Source organism: Typopeltis vanoorti, chromosome 8 (assembly GCF_054136105.1).
Source record: "Typopeltis vanoorti isolate ZY-2024b chromosome 8, IOZ_Tvanoo_1.0, whole genome shotgun sequence".
NCBI classification, from domain to species: domain Eukaryota; kingdom Metazoa; phylum Arthropoda; class Arachnida; order Uropygi; family Thelyphonidae; genus Typopeltis; species Typopeltis vanoorti.
The window spans coordinates 121,416,180-121,440,034 of record NC_143556.1 but is presented as its reverse complement, the minus strand read 5'-3'; the positions used below and the strand labels follow the sequence as shown (position 1 = coordinate 121,440,034).

At 35.7% G+C, this 23,855-nt stretch overlaps 1 protein-coding gene across 1 annotated transcript in view; it reads right to left on the bottom strand.

Moving 5' to 3' along the window:
• The window catches only part of Cubn (Cubilin), a 2,223,842-nt gene that overhangs the window by 1,427,148 nt on the left and 772,839 nt on the right, over nt 1-23,855 (bottom strand). The window contains exon 23 of the mRNA XM_090396294.1: nt 8,525-8,738. Coding sequence (XP_090252420.1) covers nt 8,525-8,738 — 214 coding nt within the window. The remainder of the gene's footprint in view (nt 1-8,524; nt 8,739-23,855) is intronic.

Below are 23,855 nucleotides of genomic sequence, written 5' to 3'. Positions count from 1 at the left end.
ATCTTGAACATCTCCTTTTCCCTTGTAGATTGGGACAAGAATGCTTTTCCTCCATTCCTCTGGTATCTTTTCCTGTTGGGCTATTTTCCTCATCAGATCCCATAACATGTCTATGCCTTCGCTGCCCAAGCTTCTCCAGGTATCTGGTCCACTCCTACAGCTTTTCCATTCTTCGTTTTTCCCAGTACCCAATACACTTTCTCTCTGTTTATGTCCTGCACCAATCCTTCGTTTGCCTCTCCATCCTCATACCTCTCTCTCTCTCTCTTGGATTCTCCTCATTTAGTAGATTACAAAAATATTCTTCCCATCTTCCTCTGATTTTGTCCTACTCTTGTAGTACTACTCCTGTGGTGTTCTTTATCTGCTTAACTGATGTTATGTCTTTCGAGGCCTTATCTCTAGCTTTCGCTATTCTCAACAACTTAGCTTAACCACAGTTTCTCTCCAGTACTTCATAAACCTCTTCAACTGCCCTCGCCTTCACCCTTGTCACAGCTCTCTTTGCACTTTTCTTCGCTAATCTAGGATAAAATAAGATTATAATCTGTGTAAAATGGGTGATCAGAAAGACTATGCAAAAATTGTGGAGCAAAACAGATGCAGAAAATTATAAAAACAAAAGTAGTGAGTAGCTTTTATGTTGAACCAAGTATAAGGTAGGAAGAAAAATCAGGATTTCAAAAAAGCCTATTAAAACATTGTTTTTTTTTCCGGGGGGGGGGGGGTGAAAAGTAAATTATGCTCAAAAAAAGAAATTTTATTCTTGTTTTCATCCTTTACACAAGCATGAGAAAACAAAAGTTTGCACATGGAACAGCTTCACAAGACAGTTAGTTGTATATAGAGACAGTTGACTCCAAATCAAGTTGTCCTAGTATTCCATAATAGGCATCATAATAGACATCAATAGTTTCAATGTAGTAAGGTGTTTTTTTTTTTTTTTTTTTTTTTTTGCCAGAGGTCAATCTGATAGTGTTAACATGCTCGCTGCCAACTACGAGTATACTTGTAGTTGGAATATGAGCCTCATAACCCAACTACAAATATACTCTTATGTCGATTACCGACCTCCTACGCCCAGCACGAGTTAACCCATAGTATAAGCACATTAATCTGGATCCTTGACTTGTGAATAAAATGGAGAGCAAAAGTAGAAAGAAAATATAGAAAGTATTTTACTTTGGGTATAATAAATGTTAAAGATACCAAGCTATTTTAAATCTGGTTTTACTCCATTCCCCAAGAAAGCAAACTTGCAACACTTGCAGGTGAAAACTTGACTTATTTGTCTGTTTGCTTACTTGGGAAATAACCAGGTTTAAAATAGCTTAGTATCTTTAACATAGAAGGAAAATAATTTCAGCAAAAGTATAGTATATTATAAGAGGTATTGTTGCGTAAACTGTGTATTTATTAATGCAAATAAACCAATTTTTTGAAGTTTTTTCAACATATACATATATTTATATACGATACATCATCATCTGAGTCATCACTAGAGTCGTCTGTAGGATTATAATCATCTTTGGAATCGGAAAGAAATAATTCATTCCATTCATCATCACTCATATTAGCATAAGCTTCTAATTCTTCATCAGTAAGCTTTCTCTTAATTGAAGGTTTTTATTTAGATAATTTTAAATAATTGTAAGACTAGATTCCATAAACCTCACTGCAATGAATGCTGAACATCACTGACTCTGAACTCAAGTTACACAGTCATCAGTGCATGTAAGACATAGGTGAGGGTGATACGAGATTACGCGTAGTTGGCTAATGAAACAAAATTCTGTCTGATAAGCCAGCTACGAGATAATGCATACTGACCTTGTAGAAGTGAAAGTGTTTGGCGTGCGGTAACAAACTATGCCCGACAAGCGTGGCAGTGAACGTGTTAATTAACAGATGACCAAATTAGTGTAACTTTATCATACTCTGTAGATTGAATTTAGCTTGCTTCTTTATATATATATGTGTATATTCCAGATGATGACCTTGATATAAAGATTTTGGGTTGTATTAAATCGAAGTTTTACTTTAACACAGTAGTTATTTTCATAATTGTTTAAAAGTCAATGAAGTTATATGGGCATAATTTTAATGGAGAACTGGACAATACATACATTACATTTTGTATGGGTTGGATTTGTGCAAATAGAAAGATAAAAACAGAAAAAATGAATATATATACTAAAACTAGATACGAAAAATCACAAATTTAAGTTCAGATTGTTTCTAATCTATTGGACTGCATTTGGAATTGCCTGGAATAGGTCCATCAATGTGCCCTTAAAACTCCTCACTGGGAAGTCCTGGATAATATGCTTGACAGTCTGTTAATCAGCACTACAGAGACATGTTGGGGATTGATGAAAGCCCCACTTGTACATTTTGGTAACACATCTGCATGAGCTGTCCTCAGGCAGTTGAGTGTGCACCTCTGTTGTGGGTCTGTGATGAGGTGTCCATTTTTTATTGTTGAAGTAAGCCAGCGATTCTTCCATTCAGTTTCAGCGGAATATGTATCTGGACGCTGAGTTTTCCAGATCAGATTGCAGGACTTTAAGCGAATAGGTGGTAGATTTTGGAGGTCCTCATGGATGGGTAAGTTGTTATTTCCCATATATCATCCACTCTCTGTTAACAGCAGCTTTCCTCCTGATGTCTGGCGGTATGATGTTAGAGAGTGTTGGTAACCACTCAAGAGGTGTAGACTTACACAGTAATATACTTAGATTTTGATAATCAAACTAGAGTGGATGGGGTTGGATATTAGATTAGTACATTGGATTGGGGACTGGCTGTCTGACAGGTATCAAAAAGCTATGTATGGGGAAGCAATATCCAGGAAAAGGAAAGTCAATAGTGGTGTGCCTCATTGCTGTTTAACTTTTATATTAATAATATTGGTGAAGATTTGGATGAAGATATTTAGTTGTTTGCAGATGTTGGGACGAACCATGAAGAGTAGAGAAGATGTGTGGCCTTACAAGAAGACTTGAATAAATTGAGTGATTGGGCACAGAAATGGGAATGTGAGTTCAATGTTGCAAAATGTAAGAGTTTAGAATTTGGAAACAAGATGGGATGGAGAATTTATGCTTGGTGAGGATATATTGTCGGAGGTGGAGGAAATAAGAGCTCTGGGGGTGATAGTGGATAAGGATCTGAAATTTAGGGGACACATAGCCAATATTGTGAAGACAACACAAAGGCTTCTGGGAATGATGCAGAGGACACTGACTTGTAGATGTAGGGAGATTCTTGTTCGAGTTTATAAGGCTTTGATTAGGCCACACATAAGACTACTGTGCCCAGATTTGGTCACATGGTTTTCAGAAGGACGAAGAGATGCTGGAAAAGGTCTAGAGGTGACTGACAAAGGTATTTTCTAACCTCTGGAATATCAAGTATGAGGAAAGATTGAGAAGATGTAATTTACAGAGTTTGGTGGACAGGAAGAAGAGGGGAGATAAGATAGAAACCTACAAGTTAGTAAGGGGTTGTTACAGGATCAATGCTGGAGAGGTTCTACAGAAAATAGTGGGAGATTAGGGGAGAACAAGAGGTCATCCCTGGAAAATGTATAAAGAGGATGTGAGAAGAAGGTTTCAGAGTTGTGAGTGATTAGAATGCCTTGCCTGATAGTATTGCATCTGCAGAGGATTTGAGTTTGTTTAAAGCACCGTATGATGAGCTGCGTGTATGATAAAAATACCTCCCAGATGAGTCTTTGACTCCATGGGGTCTTGGGTAATAATAATAATAAAATGCAAGATAACTGTGTGTGTGTGGAACATAACTAAACAAAACTTATGGGAATATTTCAGTAAGAATATAGAAGATAAATATTATTAAAGCATCAAAATGTTCTGAAGGATATCACAAAGTTTAGACACGAAGGAAAGACTGCAAAATAAATGCAATCTGAGATGACAGAGGTGGTGACATAAAAGGTGAAATAAATATATTTTGGATATCTTGAATAATTACTTTGAATGACTGTTAAATGAAACAAGTAATGACAGCAGTAAAAAATATGCAAGTGGAATGTAAATAGGAATACATATAAATACTTCATGTAAAAAAAAAGAAAAGCTATATAAAAGAAAGGCTATATATATATATTGCATACTCCATATGAAATCTATTTTTATTATCAACAATGCAAAACTCCCTGCAGACAACCTCTCCAGCAGAACTTCAAGCAATTCAAAAATGACAACAAAACAAAGATATAGTAATTCTTCCAGCAGATAAAGGTAATGCTACAGTCATCTTAATACTGAAAATTATAATGACAAAATGTTCCAATTATTACAAACATATATTTACTCAATTCTTGAAAGGAAAGAGATCCCACTGGTGAACTTCATAACTGTACAAACAAACTTCTTAGAACAATTACAGTTTTCTAAAGATATTTAAATATCTCTTCGTTCACTTCATATTTTAATCCATTGAATACATGGATTACCAAAAATCCATAAAGAAAAATACTCCACTGAGACCGATTACAGAAGCATTGATTCACCTACATAAACTCTCAAAGTATTTAACAAAATCCCAAAAGTGCTTATTTGGCTTGACCTCTTCTTTTATCAAAAATTCTGTTGATTTTGTTTCAAGTGTCAAAAACATAAATACTCAAAAAGAAGAAATTATGACTAGTTTTGATGTCATTTCTCTGTTCACAAATGTGACTACGAAGAAGTTCTTATTCTGTTAAAAGATAAATTATCAATAAAAGTTATATAAAGACATAACTGACTAAGATAGTTTCTAACCTCTGGAATGTCAAGTATGAGGAAAGATTCTGGTTAGGTTATTTTCAGTTTAAAGACGTTATTTACAAATTAAACTTTGGTTTAGCCTTGGGTAATTTGTTATCGTCCATACTGGCAAATTTATATTTGGAATCTTTAGAAGAAAAAGCTATCTCCTCTTTTCTATTGAAACCAATATTGTGTAAAAGATATATCGATGACATCTTAATCTGAGTCTCTAAAGACCACCTAGACTACCTCAACAGTCAACACCCAAAAATCCAATTTACTGCAGAATTAGAGATTGATGGGTCTCTTCCATTCCTGGATGTCAAACTCACTCGTATTTCTGAGAAATTAAAAATCTCTATTTACAGAAAACCAACTCATATCTATAGATATCTGCATGCACAGTCCCATTTCTATGCACCTCAAAAACTTGGTATTATCTCTACGATAAGCAAACATATTCGCTCACTCCTCTGTGAAGAAGAAGCAAAGAACTTCAATTTCTTCTTACAACCTTTCAGCAAAATATTTAGTTATTCAAAATAAACAGTTAATAAGTTACTTTTTAATCCACCTCCTCGCTATACTGAAATAGTGAAAAATGGTACATATCCTTACCATATATCAGCTCCGTTTTGCCAAAATTAGCCAAAGTTAAAAAATATAAGACTTATAGATAAACTGACCATAGATTTTTAATTTGTATGTATGTTCACACAGTATTTGCCTACCGGTTTCACTAGTAACTGACTAGCTTTTTCAAAGCTTGTACAGTACAAAAAATTGATAAATGGAAAAAAGGTTTAAGAATACAAAAAACATTAGTACCTGTTAGGTAGCTAAGGTAACACATTCGTGTGACATGTCTGTATGAATTGGGACTTTCCACTAAGTATCATGAACACGCGTTACATGCAAATGCGTAATATGATTATTTGCGTACTGTAGTTCTGTTGAACTGAGGGAATTAATTAGATTTTTCCAAGTATCGTTCAGTACAGCCCCTTGATTTCTGTTTAGGTTGCTGCCTGTACATAGCACTATTGCCGCTGCTTTGAATAATCGATGTCTGTAATCATCAGTTATTCAATAATAGCTCTATGTAGTGCATAGAGCTGTTATTCCAGTCTATAGTGTGGTTCGAAGTTGAAAAGTGGCAGGACAACATGGAAAACCTACATATGTTTGTCAATAGAATCAACTCACTCCACAATAAAATCACATTTACTCTAGAAGTAGAAAACAACAAACGACTACACTTCTTAGACATAATAATTAAAAGACAAGATAACAATTTCAAACTGGCCATTTACAAAAAACCTATGGACAATGGATGATGTCTACATTACTCTTCAAACCATCATAGGTCACATAAACAGAGCATCAGAAAACCTAAACAGAAATCAAGGGGCCATACTGAACAATACTTGGAAAAATCTAATTAATTCCCTCAGTTCAACAGAACTGCAGTACGCGAATAATCATATTATGCATTTGCATGTAATGCGTGTTCATGATACTTAGCGGAAAGTCACGATTCATACAGACATGTCATGCGAACGTGTTACCTTAGCTACCTAACAGGTACTAACGTTTTTTGTATTCTTAAACCTTTTTTGCATTTATCAATTTTTTGTACTGTGCAAGCCTTGAAAAAGCTAGTCAGTTACTAGCAAAACCAGTAGGCAATATTGTACGAACATACGTACGAATTAAAAATCTATGGTCAGTTTATCTATAAGTCTTATATTTTTTAACATTTTACGACCAAAAATATGTATAATTTAAATTAGCCGAAGTTATTAAAAACTGTAACATCTGGACTTCTTTCACTCCTTTTCTGAATCTCCTTTCCTTGCTCAGTAGGCCCAAACAAAAACATAACCTGAAATATCCCAGTATTTACCGAATTTGGTGCAACTGTAATAAGCCTTATTTCGACCAGATGGAAAAATCCATCGAATTATGTCTTGAGGAGCATAAAAGAGATGTCACATACAGCAGAACCAGATCTAGTGCTCTATCAAATTATGTCCTGAATTCTGCTGAGATGCTAATGGGCAAAACTTCATTCATTAAGTCTTATGGACAAATCTGAAAATATCTTTCGATGCTATGATGAACTGGAAAGAAGAATTATAGAATCCAAAGAAATCATCCACAATAAAGTATATCTCAATACTAACCTCAACTATAATCTCTCAGGCTGTCATTGTGCTGCCTTGCAACTTTGGTGTTCACGAGATGTTGCAAGCATGTACATACCAAACAATGAAGAAATATACACAGAACAGCTTCAAATGTTAATATGCTTACACTTTAATGTATATATATATATATATTTTTTTTTTTTGGTCTTTCTCAATTTTTGTTGGTTTGTTATGACCTGAAGAAGTCTTCTATAAAGATGAAACTAGTCATGCGATCTACTTAATTAAAATAGCATTTTTACTTTTATCTCTCAGCTTTAAGTTATTTCATGTTTTTTAAAAAAATGTCTCTTTTCTCAGCCGAGTAAATCTGTTATATCATATATATATATATATATATATATATGACAGAATGATCATTAACTCGGTTAACATACATAGTTTTATGAAGAATTAAATGACTAGAACCGAGATTTAAGTAAAAAGGTTTTAATATAAACACACTACTAGTTTTGGCCTGTAGCAGCCTTCTTCAGGTGACATTATAAAAGATTATGTATAAAGATTATTATTATTAATATTATTATTATTATTTTCCTGAAGTTGATGTCTAAGACTATTATAATCACCTGCTTATAATTCCACATACATTCCTATCTCTTTGATACTCCTGCATGTCTGTTCATCTTCCAAGTCAAAACCACATGGTCACTCTCTCCAACTGGTGGGAGAGATGTCATCTCAGTTATTATGAACTCTTCATGTATAAAGACTAATTATATATAAAGACTGATTATTATGTATAATTATGTATAAAGCTAATTATGTATAAAGACTGTCTGTGTTGTTCATAGTCTTTTAACCCTCAATGTTTAGTGTTTTTTCTTTTATAATGTCACCTGAAGAAGGCTGTTACAGGCCGAAACTAGTAGTGTGTTTATATTAAAACCTTTTTACTTAAATCTCGGTTCTAGTCATTTAATTCTTCATAAAACTATATATATATATATATATATATATATATTGTATTTTTATTCATTTTTACCTAAGTCTGGGAACCCTACGCTAGAGACCGAACAGGGAACTTTTTTTAAGTCGCTTCAGGCTTCGAATAAAAAGGGCAATAGTCTCACACCGGGTGATTAAATGCATCTCCTACCTAAAGAGAATCACAAAGATTCATGCCCAATGTGGGATTTGGATCCGCAACCTGTTGGTTGCAGAGTGGATGTGATAACTTCTCAGCCAATCAGGAAAAAATAAATTTTAATCAACATATGGCAGGCATTATGATAGTAACAGTTGAAAAAAACAACTAAACCGAGCTTCAAATCCTGTAACTGGTCTTGTCAATGAAATTTTGAATTCCTAGATTAAAATATTATTTATCATCAACTACAGGAACCACATGAATAGAGTGAATAATTTACTATTGCAAAGTGTCTTTAAAACAGCTTCAAACCTAAGGGACTTCATTCAGGAATTTTCAGTAGTTTGTACGGAGTTCTTTATAATGGTGTTTGCTAATTGTGAAAGTCAACTCTATTACTATTATATACTTATGAGTAAATACATCAATGAATTTTTTTAAACTACCTGCCAATTTTAGCACCAGATGAATCATATGCTTCCAAATAATCAAAATTGCAGTCATGATGCTGCTCCAATGCAAAAGTAATAAAAGTAACTCTAATCACTGAGTCCTCGGGAGCCCGAAGCAGCCATGTGCATGTTTTAGAATGAGGATAGTACAGTGGATGATTTGGAGTTGACAGGAGTCCCTGGGGATCTAGAACTACTCCACCACAACCTGCATAAAAAATGGATACAGTATATAAATAAAACATTTTCTGCATTGATATAGAGTTATACCTGAATAGTTAATTTAAAATATAGTAAATGTCCAAAAGGTGTCCGATTATTGGGATTAATTTGGACCAAAAAAAACCCATCACAAAATGAGGATTTCGATCAGACAAGTTGTTTTTTTTTTTTTTTTAAATTAATAAAATTATTGAAATGTGGCTTTAATATAATCTATATTTATGGTATTTTAGAAATAGAATAATTACGGTAAGCAATAAAAACCTTCAGTGCAATCACTTCATTGTTGCATAGTGTCTTAAATGATTATTAGCATAATTGAGAACTAAGTGAGCTTGGCAAGTGCAAGAAGAATAATTGTTATGGGAGATTTTAACTACAGCAGTATAAATTGGGGAGAGGAAAATGCATGTAGCAATAAGGGAATGGAATTTCTAGAATTCTTGAGGATGAAATGTCTTAGGCAACATGTAATAGAGGGGACAAGAGGTTCAAGAGTTTGGGATTTGGTCATAGCATCAGAAGAGTTCATAATAACTGAGATGACATCTCTCCCACCAGTTGGAGAGAGTGACCATGTGGTTTTGACTTGGAAGATGAACAGAATGCAGGAGTATCAAAGAGATGAATGCAGGGGTATCAAAGAGATAGGAATGTATGTGGAATTATAAGGCAGGTGATTATAATAGTCTTAGGCATCAACTTCAGGAAAATAATAATAATATTAATAATAATAATAATAATATAAACCAAATTGAAATATGTAATTTTATAGTAGATTGTGAGAGAACTTAGAATTTTTCTTGTATAAATTGACAACGGGAAATAATAGAGAGTTCATTCTTAAATCATATTTTTGAAAATAAAACTTTTCTTTCCAAATAAAGAAAGATGATTGAAAGCAATGTTGGAAAATATTCATACTGTCATGAGACAAAAATCTTCAAGGATATTGATGGATTCTTCAAGTGGAATATATATGAGTAAGGTATCATGTCCAAACTGGCAAGAGTAGCCAGCAAGGTGATGTTGATATCCACTAATCTCTCTCTCTCTCTACACAATGAACTTAGTTTTTTTAATTATTGCAGCAATAACCATCATTCACAATACTAATGACTAATGAATTAAGGGCCAAGAGGAATTTGATATACACATTAATTACATTAAGACAAAATATTTGTATTTTTTGCAATTTTTTGTGTTGTGCAATTTGTTATGCAAATATTATGTACACAATCTATTCGAGTGCATGCATGTGGATGACTGGAGTGTGGTTGTCTGTTTTAAGGATTACTACGTTTTGGGATTCCTGCATTAGGACACCAATGCAGGAATATTCCTTAGTAGGAGAATAGTGTGCAATAAACTGGACACAGTAATTAGTCTGGAATTTAAAATCTTTTCTTAAGATAAACGTTCGGTGGCTCTTTCTGCACTAGATAAATACAAATTGAAAATGTTTACTTAAAATGAAAAGTTCTTTTTTATGTGATTAAGCATATAATTGGAGAGATTTACTATTATTATTAATATCAATATAGACATACATGGAGTCAGAGTCTCATGGTGGGAGGTATATACTATCGCACACAATGCTCATTCATTCATCCATGCCTTAAACTGATTTAAATGTCTCCAAATTCACCACACACTTAGGCAATGCATTCTACTAACCAACCACTCCCCATTCAAAGAATCTTCTACTCACTCCTCTGCTCACACCCTTTATACAGTTTCCAGCAATGGCCTCTTGTTCTATCGCCACTCTTATATTCTACAAAAAATCTCTTCCTTGTCAACCTGATAACAACCCCTGGCTAGTCTAAAACATATCCTCCCCTCCTCCTATTCACGAGTTGCAATATACATTCTCACAAGATGCCCTTTTACTCCACATTCCAAAGACCACTGACTACCTGTGTTAATCTTCTCTGGATCCTTTCTAGCATAACCTCATAACCATGTAAACCCAGTGATAAAATCCGTGCACAATAATCCACATGAGGCCTTATCAAGGTTTCATACAACAGCATCATAATCTCTTTATTTCTGCATGCCAGGGTCCTCTATATCACTGCCATTATCTGACGTGACATCTTCACAACTTGAGCAATGTGACCCCTGAATTTCAGATCCTTATCCACTGCCACTCCCAATCTCTCATCTCCTCTATCTCCTTTAAAGTTTCCCACCAAGTATATACTTTGCATCTCATCACTGCCTACCAAATATCAAAACCTTACAATCTGAAACAGTGAACTAACAGTTCTGCTTACCTGCCCATTCATGCAATCTACTCAAGTCCTCCTGTAAGTCCATAACATCTGCTTGACTCTGCATTGCTCTCTCCAAATTTGCATCATCTGCAAACAGCTGCATATCACTAAAACCCATACAAAATAAACTGCAATGGTCCCAAAACTGATCCTTGTGGTACACCACTAGTGACCTTCCTCTTTCAGGATACTACATCCCATATACAACTTTCTGATATCTATCTGACAGCCAGAAGTCTGTTATACAATCCCATCTGTTTCAATTTATTTAACAGCCCCTTGTGTGGCAGGCAATCAAAAGCTTTTGCAAAATCTAAGTATATCACTGTAGATGCATGTCCTTTGTCCAAGACATTTGTCACCATGTCATTGTACATAAATAAGTTAATAAAACATGATTTTATAACTCCAGAATGCTGATTCTGAAGAGCATTTGAGAGAATGTGGATTATAGAGGTTGGTGAATAGAAGTAAAAGATGAGATATGATAGACACCTTCAAGTTAGTTAAGGGATTCTTTCAGATTAATACAGGAGTTAAAAAAAAAAAAAAAAAGAGTGGATGTTAAGATATCCAGAGTATTTTAGTAATAAGGTGTGATACCTTTTGACTACTTGTATATGGAAATATGACTTCTACATTAGTTCGTCCTTGGTATCACTTCTGGGTCTGCTCCCACTAATGAGATATTAATAAAGGACAAAACAGGTCTGGGTATTGGCCTATCCCATAATACATAGAATTATACATGTTTGTAAGGATATGTGCATTGCATTATGGGATATTAAAGCAATTGATGTGAAGTCATTACTACCACTGACTATATATGCAGGCCCCTGTCATGAAGTTACTTGATGCACAAACTCTGTTTGTTTCCACTTGGATATGGGATGAAACCAAGAATATAATTTCTTGGCATCTTTAATTTATAGTATAACCAAGTGAAAGGAGTTGTATAAAGTTGTGGTGAAGAAGGATATAAGAAGTGGATTTTTATATAGAGAGTTGTTAGTGAATGGAAGGCATTGCCAGAGTGCATTGTGAATGCAGGTAGCATAAATAACTTCAAAGCTCATTATGATAGACATATTGCAAGTTGAGTGGGCCTCCCACGATAAGTCTGTTGACTCCATGGAAGTTACCAAAATAATAATGATCATTTTAAAAATGAAGTTAGAAAGTGACATTTTTGACATTTTATAAGTCTGTTGAGATTCAAAATATTGAAATAGAATAAGGACAGCATATTAAACATAAATAATATTTGCAGGATTTTACTTGAAGATTTGTTATGGTAAGAAACAAAACATCTACATGTTTCACTGTAAATATCTAACTGAAGATAAACTTACTGGAAAGACATAACATTAATAAATACACAGAACATTCACATGCATCATTTTAAACATGAAGACATACATTTTCCCAATTCATATTACAGGAGGTTTACTCCTGTCACTCTGAGGACTATGGCAGTTAAGAATAAAGTAAGGACAGTATCGTTTAATTATATTTAGCACTTAAATGTTCTAATGTTTGTACTTTTTTTTTCTTCTTATTTATTAATTGAATAATTATTAAAGATTACGCTACTCGGCAGTAAGGAATGATGGTGGATTCAGCAGCAGTCGCAAGTGGTGTTACGCCAAGTCCTCTGCCATTTAAAAACTCAATTATTAGCAATATCATAAGGGACTTTGTGGCATGCAGTACTTGCGGCATGTATGCGTCTCGGGAATTACATATGTGGCTTGTTAAAGAGAGTGGAGAGCGTATGTGTGCAAAATGTAGGCAGTTGGAGGAAATAAGTACATTCGATATATCGATATCCGACTTTGTTGCTCCAGGAACAGGGAATGAATGTAGGAAGACAAGTAGTGTGATAGGAGAGAATGAGAAAATAATAGTTGATAGTGTGGAAGGTGTGAGTGACTGTGAAAGTTTAGGAGATGGTTTTGTTTGGGAGAGTGAATTTAGATTAAGAGTGATTGACCTGCAGAGGGAGATAGATGAGTTGAAAGAGTAGGTGGAATGTCTTGTGAATGAGAGCAAAAGTATGAAAGATAAGATTAGGAGAATGGAAGAGATAAATGCAAGGCGAATCAGAGTAGGAGAGAGAGAGAATTTAGGGAGCATGAGTGAGAGGTATGGTGGTGCTAGCAGATGAGAGGATGGAAACAGTAGGAGAGACGGAATGAGAGAGAGATATGGAAGAGCTAGAAGAGGAGAGAATGGAAACGGTAGGAGAGATGGAATGAGGGAGAGGAATGGGAATGCTAGGAGACGAGAGGATGGAAACAGTAGTAGGAGAGACAGAATGAGAGAGGGATATGGAAGTGCTAGAAGTGGAGAAAATGGAAACAGTAGGAGAGAGGGAATGAGAGAGATGTATGGGAGTACTAGAAGAGGAGAGAATGGAAACAGTAGAAGAGAGAGGTATGGGAATGAAAGAAGAGGAGAGAATGGAAACAATAGGAGCAAGGGAATGGTAAGAGGTATAATGTATGGTGACTCAATGATCCATGGTGTTCAAGATAGGATGCATGAGGAGTGTTTGCCAGGAGGAACAATAGAAAGGGTTTCTACAGCAATTAAGAGAGGTGAAAGGGTGGATGAGATGATTGTGATGGTAGGAACGAATGACTTGAGTGGTAATGTAAGTCAGGCAGCAAGAGATATGAGATTTTTGCTTGAGACTGTACGGAAGAAGACAGAGAGAGGAATAGTGTGCGTGTTGCCTAGGTATGATAATGATGAGCTGAGCAGAAGAGCGGTGATATTGAATGGCATAATAGTGAGAATGTGTGACAAGAGAGGACTGGTATATGTGGATGCTTGGAGTGGATTTGAGGAAAGAGAGGGTTTGTATGCGAGAGACTGTTTACATTTGAATGAGGAAGGACGTAGGCATCTGGAGAGATTGCTGTTCTGAACGAGTCAGTGAGTCCCAGGGAGGATGATAGCAGGGGTGGCCTCTTGTGGGAATGGATACTTGGGAGTAGGGAGACAATGTCAGGTAACACTGAACAAAGTGGAGTCTAGAAGGGATAATGCTGGGTATAGAAACAATGGTATTTATATGCTTTATACTAATGCCAGGAGTATCCGGAATAAGGGAGAGGAATTGGTGGTGCAGATAGCATCAGCCTGGCCAAAAATTATTGTGATCACTGAGATGTGGTTGACAGAAGGGGATATAACAACAGGAATAGAAGTCACTGGGTATAGCATTTTTCGTCGGGATAGGAGGGGAAAGTGTGGTGGTGGGGTACTGTTTATGATAAGTGATGACCTATGTCCTCAAAGAGTGGAGAATTTGGAAGGAAGTGAGACAAATGATTTTGAGAGCGTATGGTGTGAGGTAGAGGTAGAAAAGACAGGATATTTAGTGGGGTGTTGCTACAGACCCAGGAGAATAGAGGATGGGGACCAGGAGATGTTTAGACAGCTAAGTTTGGCAAGTGCAAGAAGAATGATTGTTATGGGAGATTTTAACTTCAGTAGTATAAATTGGAGAGAGGAAGATGCATGTAGCAATAGGGGAATGGAATTTCTAGAATTCTTGAGGGACAAATGTCTTAGGCAACATATAACAGAGGGAACAAGAGGTTCAAAAGTTTTGGATTTGGTTATAGCATCAGAAGAGTTGATAATAACTGAGTTGACATCTCTCCCACCAGTTGGAGAGAGTAACCATATGGTGTTGACTTGGAAAATGAATAGACATGCAGGAGTATCAAAGAGACGGGAACTTATGTGGAATTATAAGGCAGGTGATTATAATAGTCTTAGACGTCAACTTCGAGAAGTTTCATAGAGGGAGGAATTGGAAGGCCGGGATATCACTAGTGCGTGGGAAATTGTGAAAGAATATTTGTTATCAGCAATGGTAAGTTGTATAAGACGAGTGAAGAAGAGGACGCAATTTGGAGTAAAGTGGATGACAAACAATATTAAACACGAATTGCATGCGAAAAAGAGGCTATGGAAGAGATATAAGGAGACAGGTGAAGAGATGCATGAGGAATATAAGACACAGGCCAGAAGAGTGACTAGTGTGGTAAGGAAAGCGAAACTGGAATACGAGAGGAAATTGGCCCTAAGATCCAAAGAAAATCCTAGGGAAATTTTTAGCTATGTGGCCAGTAGGAGGAGAAATGACTGTGGAAGAAGTGGGATAAAAATGGGAATAGAGTGACTGATGTAGAGGACATAGTGGAATTGTTCAATGAACACTTTATTGGAGTATTTCATCCTAGAGGAGTCAGTTTTAATGCTAGAGGGATAGGACTGGTTCGAGGTCTGGAGGTACAGGAGGAGAGTGTGTTTCAGATACTGAGTACTCTAGATGTCAGTAAAGCTGTGGGACTGGATGGTATTTCACCACGAGTTTTGAGAGAATGTGCTAGGGAATCGACAGTGCCTTTAACGTGGCTTTTCAATGAAAGTCTGGCTTTGGCAAAGGTGCCCAGGGAATGGAAGGAAGGTAAAATAGTGCCATTGCATAAGGGTGGTAACAGACTAGAAGTGTCTAATTATAGGCCAGTCTGTGTGTCATCAGTAGTTGTTAAGATCTTGGAGAAAGTAATGAGGGACCGTATACAGCATATGAGGGTAATGTTATCTGTGAGAATCAACATGGATTTGTGAAAGGATGCTCTTGTTTTTGCAATATGCTAGCCTTTTATAATAAAGTTACAAGAACATTAGATGAGGGAAAGGCATATACTGCAATTTTCTTAGACTTGGCAAAGGCATTTGACAGGGTGCCACATGATAAGCTGATATTTAAGTTGCAGCACATGGGTCTGGATGTCAGATTGGTCAACTGGATTCAGGATTGGCTGTCTGATAGGTATCAGAGAGTTGTGTATGGTGGAGCAGTTTCCAGGAGACAGAGGGTTACGAGTGGGGTCCCACAGGGCTCAGTACTAGGACCTATATTGTTTAACCTTTATATCAATGACATAGCCAGTGGATTGCAGGGGGATATTCAGTTGTTTGCGGATGATGCGAAACTGGGAAGGATTATTAGTAATAGTGCAGATGTGGTAGCCCTGCAAGAGGATTTAAATAAGCTAGATAGATGGGCAAATGAATGGGGATGTCGGTTAATGCAGCAAAATGTAAGGTCTTGAGGTTTGGGAAACATCGATGGGATGCTGCATACTCTATGGGAGGAGTTATACTGGAGGAAGTAGGGAAGACAATAGATCTGGGGTTGATGATTGGTATAAACCTGAAATTTAGGGGACATATTGCAAAGGTGGTGAAGGTAAGACAGAGGATTGCTGCTATTATGAGAAGGACAGTGACCTGCAGAGATAAAAATGTTATCATTCCGTTGTATAAGTCTCCCATCAGACCACACTTGGACTATTGTTCTCAGATTTGGTCCCCAGGATTTGAAGGGAATAAATTAACTGTGGAAAGGATACAAAGACGGATGACAAAGATGGTTTCAGGACTGTACAAGGATAGTTATGTGGATCGGCTGAGAGAATGTGGACTGCAGAGTTTGGTGGATAGAAGAAGGAGAGGTGATATGATTGAGATTTTAAACTGTTGAGAGGTGGTTACAGGGTTGACACTGGGGAGTTCTTTCGCTTGGTTGAACAGCGGGAAGGAGTGATGACAAGAAGCCATCCCTGGAAGTTACGAAAGGAAACTGTGAGCAAGAGGTTAAGGAGTGGTTTCTTTGTGTGGAGGGTGGTTGAGCCGTGGAATGCATTGCCTGATGGAGTGGTGGGAGCGAGAACGGTCAGCGAGTTTAAAGAGTGGTATGATAGACTTTGTGTTTCTCAGGGGGGGGGGACCTCCCCTCGATGAGTCTTGACAGACTTTATGTTTTAGGAAGGACCTCCCTCGATGAGTCTTTTGACTCCTTGGAGGCCTGAATAATAATAATAATAATAATAATAATAATAATAATAATAATAAAAATATATATATACATATGTCAGATATTTACATATTTACAACATTTCAATACAATCCCAAAACTTCATACTTAATGATTCCTTTTTAACAATACTCCTTTGTTTTAGACTTACTCTATAATAATTTATCTTATCTATTTTTAACTTATCTAATTCAATTTACTTGTAGAGGGAGCTAATTTACACTCAGTTGCATACACATAAACAGCCACGGTTAAAAAAAAAAAAAGAAAAGAAAAGAAAAAATGCTGCGGGAGGGTGCGTTAAGTTCTCCTCACGTGGACACAACCTCTGGAAATAAGTATCACTTGCTGAACAGTTCTTTTCCTGTTTTTCTTCTTCTGTTGCTGCACAGAAGAAGAAAAACTCTTATGTTTTCACTGTCTATGGTATACACCGCTACTTCTTGTAATGACTCTTCTGTGTAGGGATAATTAAATTTATTTTCATACGGCTATCTGTATCCTAGTCTTTGTTTCTATTCTGGATTCTTCTGTATTTTTTCTTTACTTCTGTTACATAGACATCCATACTGTCTTTACTAACCTGTTACATAATGTTCCTTACTATACTTTTTCATTCTCCCCTTTAGTTTTTATTCTCTCTTTCCTATAGAGGGCTCTGCCTTACAACATAAAGCAAAAATTAGATGTCATGGTAGGGTCACAGAGATGTTGTAAATCTATGACTGGGTTCTAACACAGTGCAAGAAGAAGATATATGAAGTTTGTATGACATATGTAAGGAGTGTCTGCAAAAGATCCATCCTACACTAAATTAGTGACAGCAAATAAATTCCATATGTCTGTAAGACATTGACAGCAAGTAAACATAAAAGATCAAGCACTGAAAAGTGCCAACAAAAGAGAAAATAACCCCCAATCAAAACACTAAATCTGAAGATTAAAAGAGGGAGAAAAACCACTAGGATATTGGAATCTGCACCAAATGGAAAGCAAATTGAAATGGAATGAAATGACAACCTTGTGGGGTAGATATGTCATGGCTGGAGCAGTTGGACTGGAAACCATTCAAGAAGCACCCAGTCAATCTGACAACAACATGAATCACAATAAACCAAATGCAAACATTTACTGTGCCCAAAGGAGCAAAGAAGCAACATCAAGGAATTTAAATCTTGTGATGAAAAAATCAGCAAACAGAAAACACTCTAGCAGAAAAGGATGGTGAAAACGTATTTTAAGGGCTTATCATTGGCCTATTAAAGTTAAAGCAAAAATTGCCAACTTTATATAGCTCAATATAAACCTTTTCTTGACAGAGAATTTCCATCAAATGTTTAGCAACTTCCCAGAAAAAACAGAGTAGAAAAACACGAAAGAGCAACTAATGGAGTTGGATTTTAATGATACATAAAGATATAAGAGAACAAGTACACAAATATAATCATTAAAACTAAAGAAATGGGGAAAAAATTATTAAATATTATTAATTGAGAGAATGTGCAAAGGAACTGACAGTGCCCTTGACCTGGTTTTTCAATGAAAGTCTGGCTGAGGGAAAGGTGCCCATGGAATGGAATGGAAGGAAGGTAAGATAGTGCTATTGCATAAGGGCGGTAGCAGAAGTGTCCAATTATAGACCAGTTTGTGTGTCATCAGTAGTTAGTAAGATGTTGGAGAAAGTAGTGAGGGACCATATACAGCATAGGGCAGATGAGGGTAATGTTATGTAATGTTATGAGAGTCAACATGGATTTGTGAAGGGGCGCTCTTGTTTTAGCAATATGCTAGCCTTTTATGATAAAGTTACAAGAGCATCAGATGAGGGAAAGGCATATACTGCCATTTTCCTAGACTTAGCAAAGGCATTTGACAGGGTGCCACATGATAAGCTGATATTCAAGTTGCAGCACATGGGTCTGTATGTCAGATTCGTCAACTGGATTCAGGATTGGCTGTCCGATAGGTATCAGAGAGTTGTGTATGGTGAAGCAATATCAAAGAGGCAGAAGATTACAAGTGGGGTTCCACAGGGCTCAGTACTGGGACCTATATTGTTTAACCTTTATATCAATGACATTGTCAGTGGATTGCAAGAGGATATTCAGTTGTTTGCAGATGATGCGAAGCTGGGAACGGTTATTAGTAATAGTGCAGATGTGGTAGCCCTGCAAGAGGATTTGAATAAGCAATACAGATGGGCAAATGAATGCGGGTATCAGTTTAATGCAGCAAAATATAAGGGCTTGGGTTTGGGACACATAGACGGGACGCTGCATACTCTATGGGAGGAGTTAAACTGGAGGAAGTAGGAGAGACAAGAGATCTAGGTTTGATGATTGATAGAAACCTGAAATTTAGGGGACATATTGCAAATGTAGTGAAGGTAACGCAGAGGATTGCAGCAATAATGAGAAGGACACTGACCTGCAGAGATAAAATGGTTATCAATCCATTGCATAAGACTCTGATCAGACCACACTTAGACTATTGTTCTCAGATGTGGTCCCCAGGATTTGAAGGGGGTATAGATTAATGATGGAAAGGGTACAAAGGTGGATAACAAAGATGGTGTCGAGACTATACAATGTTAGTTATGAGGATCGGCTGAGGGAGTGTGGACTGCAGAGTTTGGTGGATAGAAGAAGGAGGGGTAATATGATTGAGACTTTTAAATTGTTGAGAGTTGGTTACAGGGTTGACACTGGGGAGTTTTTTCGCTTGGTTGAACAGCAGGAAGGAGTCATGACAAGAGGCCATTCCCGGAAGTTACGAAAGAAAACTGTGAGAAAGAGGGCGAAGAGTGGTTTCTTTGCATGTAGGGTGGTTGAACCATGGAATACATTGCATGATGAAGTGGTGAGAGAGAGAACAGTCAATGCATTTAAGGAGTGGTAGGATAGACTTTGTATTTCCTAGGAGGGACCTCCCTCGATGAGTCTTGATAGACTTGTGTTTCTTAGAAAAGACCTCATATGATGAGTCTTTTGACTCCATGGAGGCCTGAATAATAATAATAATAATAATAATAATAATAATAATAATAATAATAATAATGTACATAGTCCACAGAAAAAATATGAAGGATGTAATGGGCAAATTCAGAACAGATGAGAGAAATAACAGGGGAGAAAAAATAGTTGAATTCTGCAAACAAAATAATCTATTCATTTCCAAGCACCCAATTCTACCACAGGCCTTCCCATAAATATTCTTGGACATCACTGGATGGAGTTACCAAAAATTGCATTGATTACATTTTAATAAGAAATAAATGGCAAACATCGGACCGGAATGTCAAAGGCCTAAAAAAGTCTGATTTCAACCGAACATGATTGTCTCTCAGCAAAGAATAAATTAAAATTTTAAAATAACATCCCAAAGAGAAACTGAAACCTAACAGATATAAGCAAAATAAAAGAAGAACATATACAGGTAACACTCATATAACATGGTACTTATACAACAGTTTCGGCTTATACAACATATCGCGCATATAGTTATAAGTAGCGAATTTATATTAGGGGAAATACCCTTTAGCATACATGTACATCAATTGTTTACTGTATAAAGTATTTATTGTTGAAGATTATCTTTGTTTTCTGCCAGGAAAGCACATTAAAAATCATGTATGTTAATCTCAAGTTGAGCACTTTATTTTTTGATGAGTTACATACAATATGCAATGCTTCTTTTATGTAAAAAATTTATTTTTATAGTAATTTCCACTTAGAGGGCTTTTGCGATGGTCGAAAATGAAAATAATGAATTAATTGATAGGGAAATTGATTTAAATGAGGAGGAACTGGTACAATTAATAGATGACGTTAAACCAAATGGCAGGGAAAATTCTGCTGAAGATTCTAATTGTCATAAATCCATTAAAGAATTCAGTTTTAAGAAATTAGCAGAAGGATTGGACTTGGCAAGAAAGTTAGTAAGTTATTTTATGGATAATGATACCTCAATGGAGCGCTCCAGAAAATTCACGAGACAATTGGATATTTGTTTAGCTCCATATTATGAACTTAATAAACATTTACAGCATAGTGGTAAGCAAGATCTTATTACTGACTTCTTGATAACTAAACCAGCCAAAGTATGTAATGAGAATTATACAAATGATGTTCAAGAGATTTCGAGTGATGACGACGTCCAGCCACTCATAAACAAAGAACATCTATGTTCTTTCAGTTTTGAAAACAGTGATGACAATTAATATATGCACTTTATTTTATTTTGCCTAAAACACTTATGCATTATGTGCAATGAAGTTTACGTACAATTCATAATTTTTTATAAGTTTATACCATGTATTTTTTCATAGTTTATGTTTTCTTAGCTTATAAGAATTACCTGAAGTAAATAAAAATATATTTTTAAATGGATAAGAATCCTATGTTGTTATATAGCCAGTAAGTGAAACTCAAGATCGATAACTACGATCTATGAGTTTCAATGCCGAAAAACTATCGGCGAAGGCAATTCGAAGCAAAGGTGGAGCAAGCTCCCTCACTATTCTTGATATTCTCTCATAATGTAAAACACAGCTCCTAGGAGATGTAATACTGTCATTACATTATGAGGGGAGGTCACTACCCAGACCGGTTTCAACCTTTTTTGAGGTCTCATCAGTGAGTAGGTAGACCTGAAAAATATCAAAGCTTAGTTAAAAGAACTTACATACCGTCACTATACGAATGAAATAAAGGTGTGCTTGTATTTTGTAATTAAAATAAAAAGCCAAAAGGCTAGTTTTCTGGCAATTGAATAGATATTAAATGGATAAGAATCCTATATTGTTATATAGCCAGTAAGTGAAACTCAAGATCGATAACTACGATCTATGAGTTTCAATGCCGAAAAACTATCGGAAGGTTGAAAAAAGGTTGAAACCGGTCTGGGTAGTGACCTCCCCTCATAATGTAATGACAGTATTACATCTCCTAGGAGCTGTGTTTTACATTATGAGAGAATATCAAGAATAGTGAGGGAGCTTGCTCCACCTTTGCTTCGAATTGCCTTCGCCGATAGTTTTTCGGCATTGAAACTCATAGATCGTAGTTATCGATCTTGAGTTTCACTTACTGGCTATATAACAATATAGGATTCTTATCCATTTAATATCTATTCAATTGCCAGAAAACTAGCCTTTTGGCTTTTTATTTTAATTACAAAAATATATTTTTGTTGGATATGTCATTATTGTTTACATAATTTAAAAAAAAATTACATGGAAACATAACCCTACTTTTTCTATATGACGTGAGTCTCACATAACACGATTTATATAATGCGGCATTTCTATGGAAACTAACATCTGCATTATACGAGGGTTACCTATAAATAAATTACATGAGGATACCATAGAAACAGAACTGCAAAAAAAAAAAAAAAAAAAAAACCTTTGCTGAAGTAGAAACTGCATGGAACCAGGGAAGAACAACAGTTAAAAACACAGCCATTAAACCAAATAACATTTGAATCACCCCAGAAATCTTAAAACTCCTAGAAGAAAAAAAGATAGGCTAAAAGCACATTACATCAGAACAATTCCAAAGAAAGCAGACAACAATATAAAAGGCTAAAAAAAAATTGCTAGAATGTGCAAAACAGCAAAGGAATCATGGTTAGAAGAAAAAGTAAAACAATGTGAGGAGCAAATAAAAAGCATGACACTAAAACTGTTTGCAAAATAATAAAAGATCTAACCAAAGAATATAATAACATCACTTTAAAAAGGAAAGATTCTAACAATACAGAAACCGCTGCAATTTAAGATATACAAAAAATATGGAAAGAATACTACCAAACACTATTCCAAAGAAACCAAAAGGGGAGAGGAGCTCATCAAATGGCAAAGAAAAAGAAAGAGCACCTGCTATCCTAAAAGATGAGCTACTTAGAGCAATAAACCAAATGAAAACATTCAAAACTCTAGGAATTCACCAAATTCCTACTGAACTCTGGAAACATGGAGGCCAGGGAAACATAAAATATTTATTAAAACTTTTTAACCAAATTTTATTCTCAGGAGAAAAACCTAAGGATTGGAAAACTGGGATCATAATGCAAATCCATAAAAAAAAGTTAGACAGAGACAAACTGGTCAACATCCTAAACTCTAGATCAATAGACTCAAAATTGTTGAACTTCATTTCAAACTTTTACAAAGACACAAAAGCACTCGTCAAATTTAATAACATAAAAGCAGAAGAATTCAAGATAGTAAAAGGAGTCATGCAGAACAGTCCACTTTCACCACACTTACTCAACATATACCAAGAGGAAATATGCAAAGAAATCTCCAACCAACCAGGGATAAATATAAATGATATATTGATGCTGGCAGTGCTACAATTAGGAAAAAAAAGTCTATCTTTTAAATGAAGCATGCAATAACTTTGGAAAAAAGGATCAACAGCAGTAAGACCAAAATAATGAAAATAGGAAGGGAAGTTGAGAACATCTCAATAACCTTGGAGAACCAAACCCTAGAACAAGTGAATTCCTTTGTCTACTTAGAAAGCCCATTACACACAATTTAGACAGCAATGAAACAGTAAAACACAGAATTAACACTGGATGGTCGAACATGAATAAATTAAATAAAATATGGAACAATAACAAACTCTTGAAACATCTTAAAATCAAATTATTCAAAGCCACGATCATCCTTACAGCAACATATGAAGTGAGTCATGGTGACTCACTAAGAAGGAACTATTCAAAATAAGTGCATTTGAGGAAAAGTGCCCAAGAAAAATAAACAAAACACACTGGACTGAATATAAAACCACAGAACAAGTAAAGAAGGATCTCAACTACCATCCTCACAGACTTTATTATTCAGCAACAGCTCCGAAGGTTTGGCCATGTCCAGAAAATGCCTCTTCACAGTTTTCAAAACTTCATGATAAAT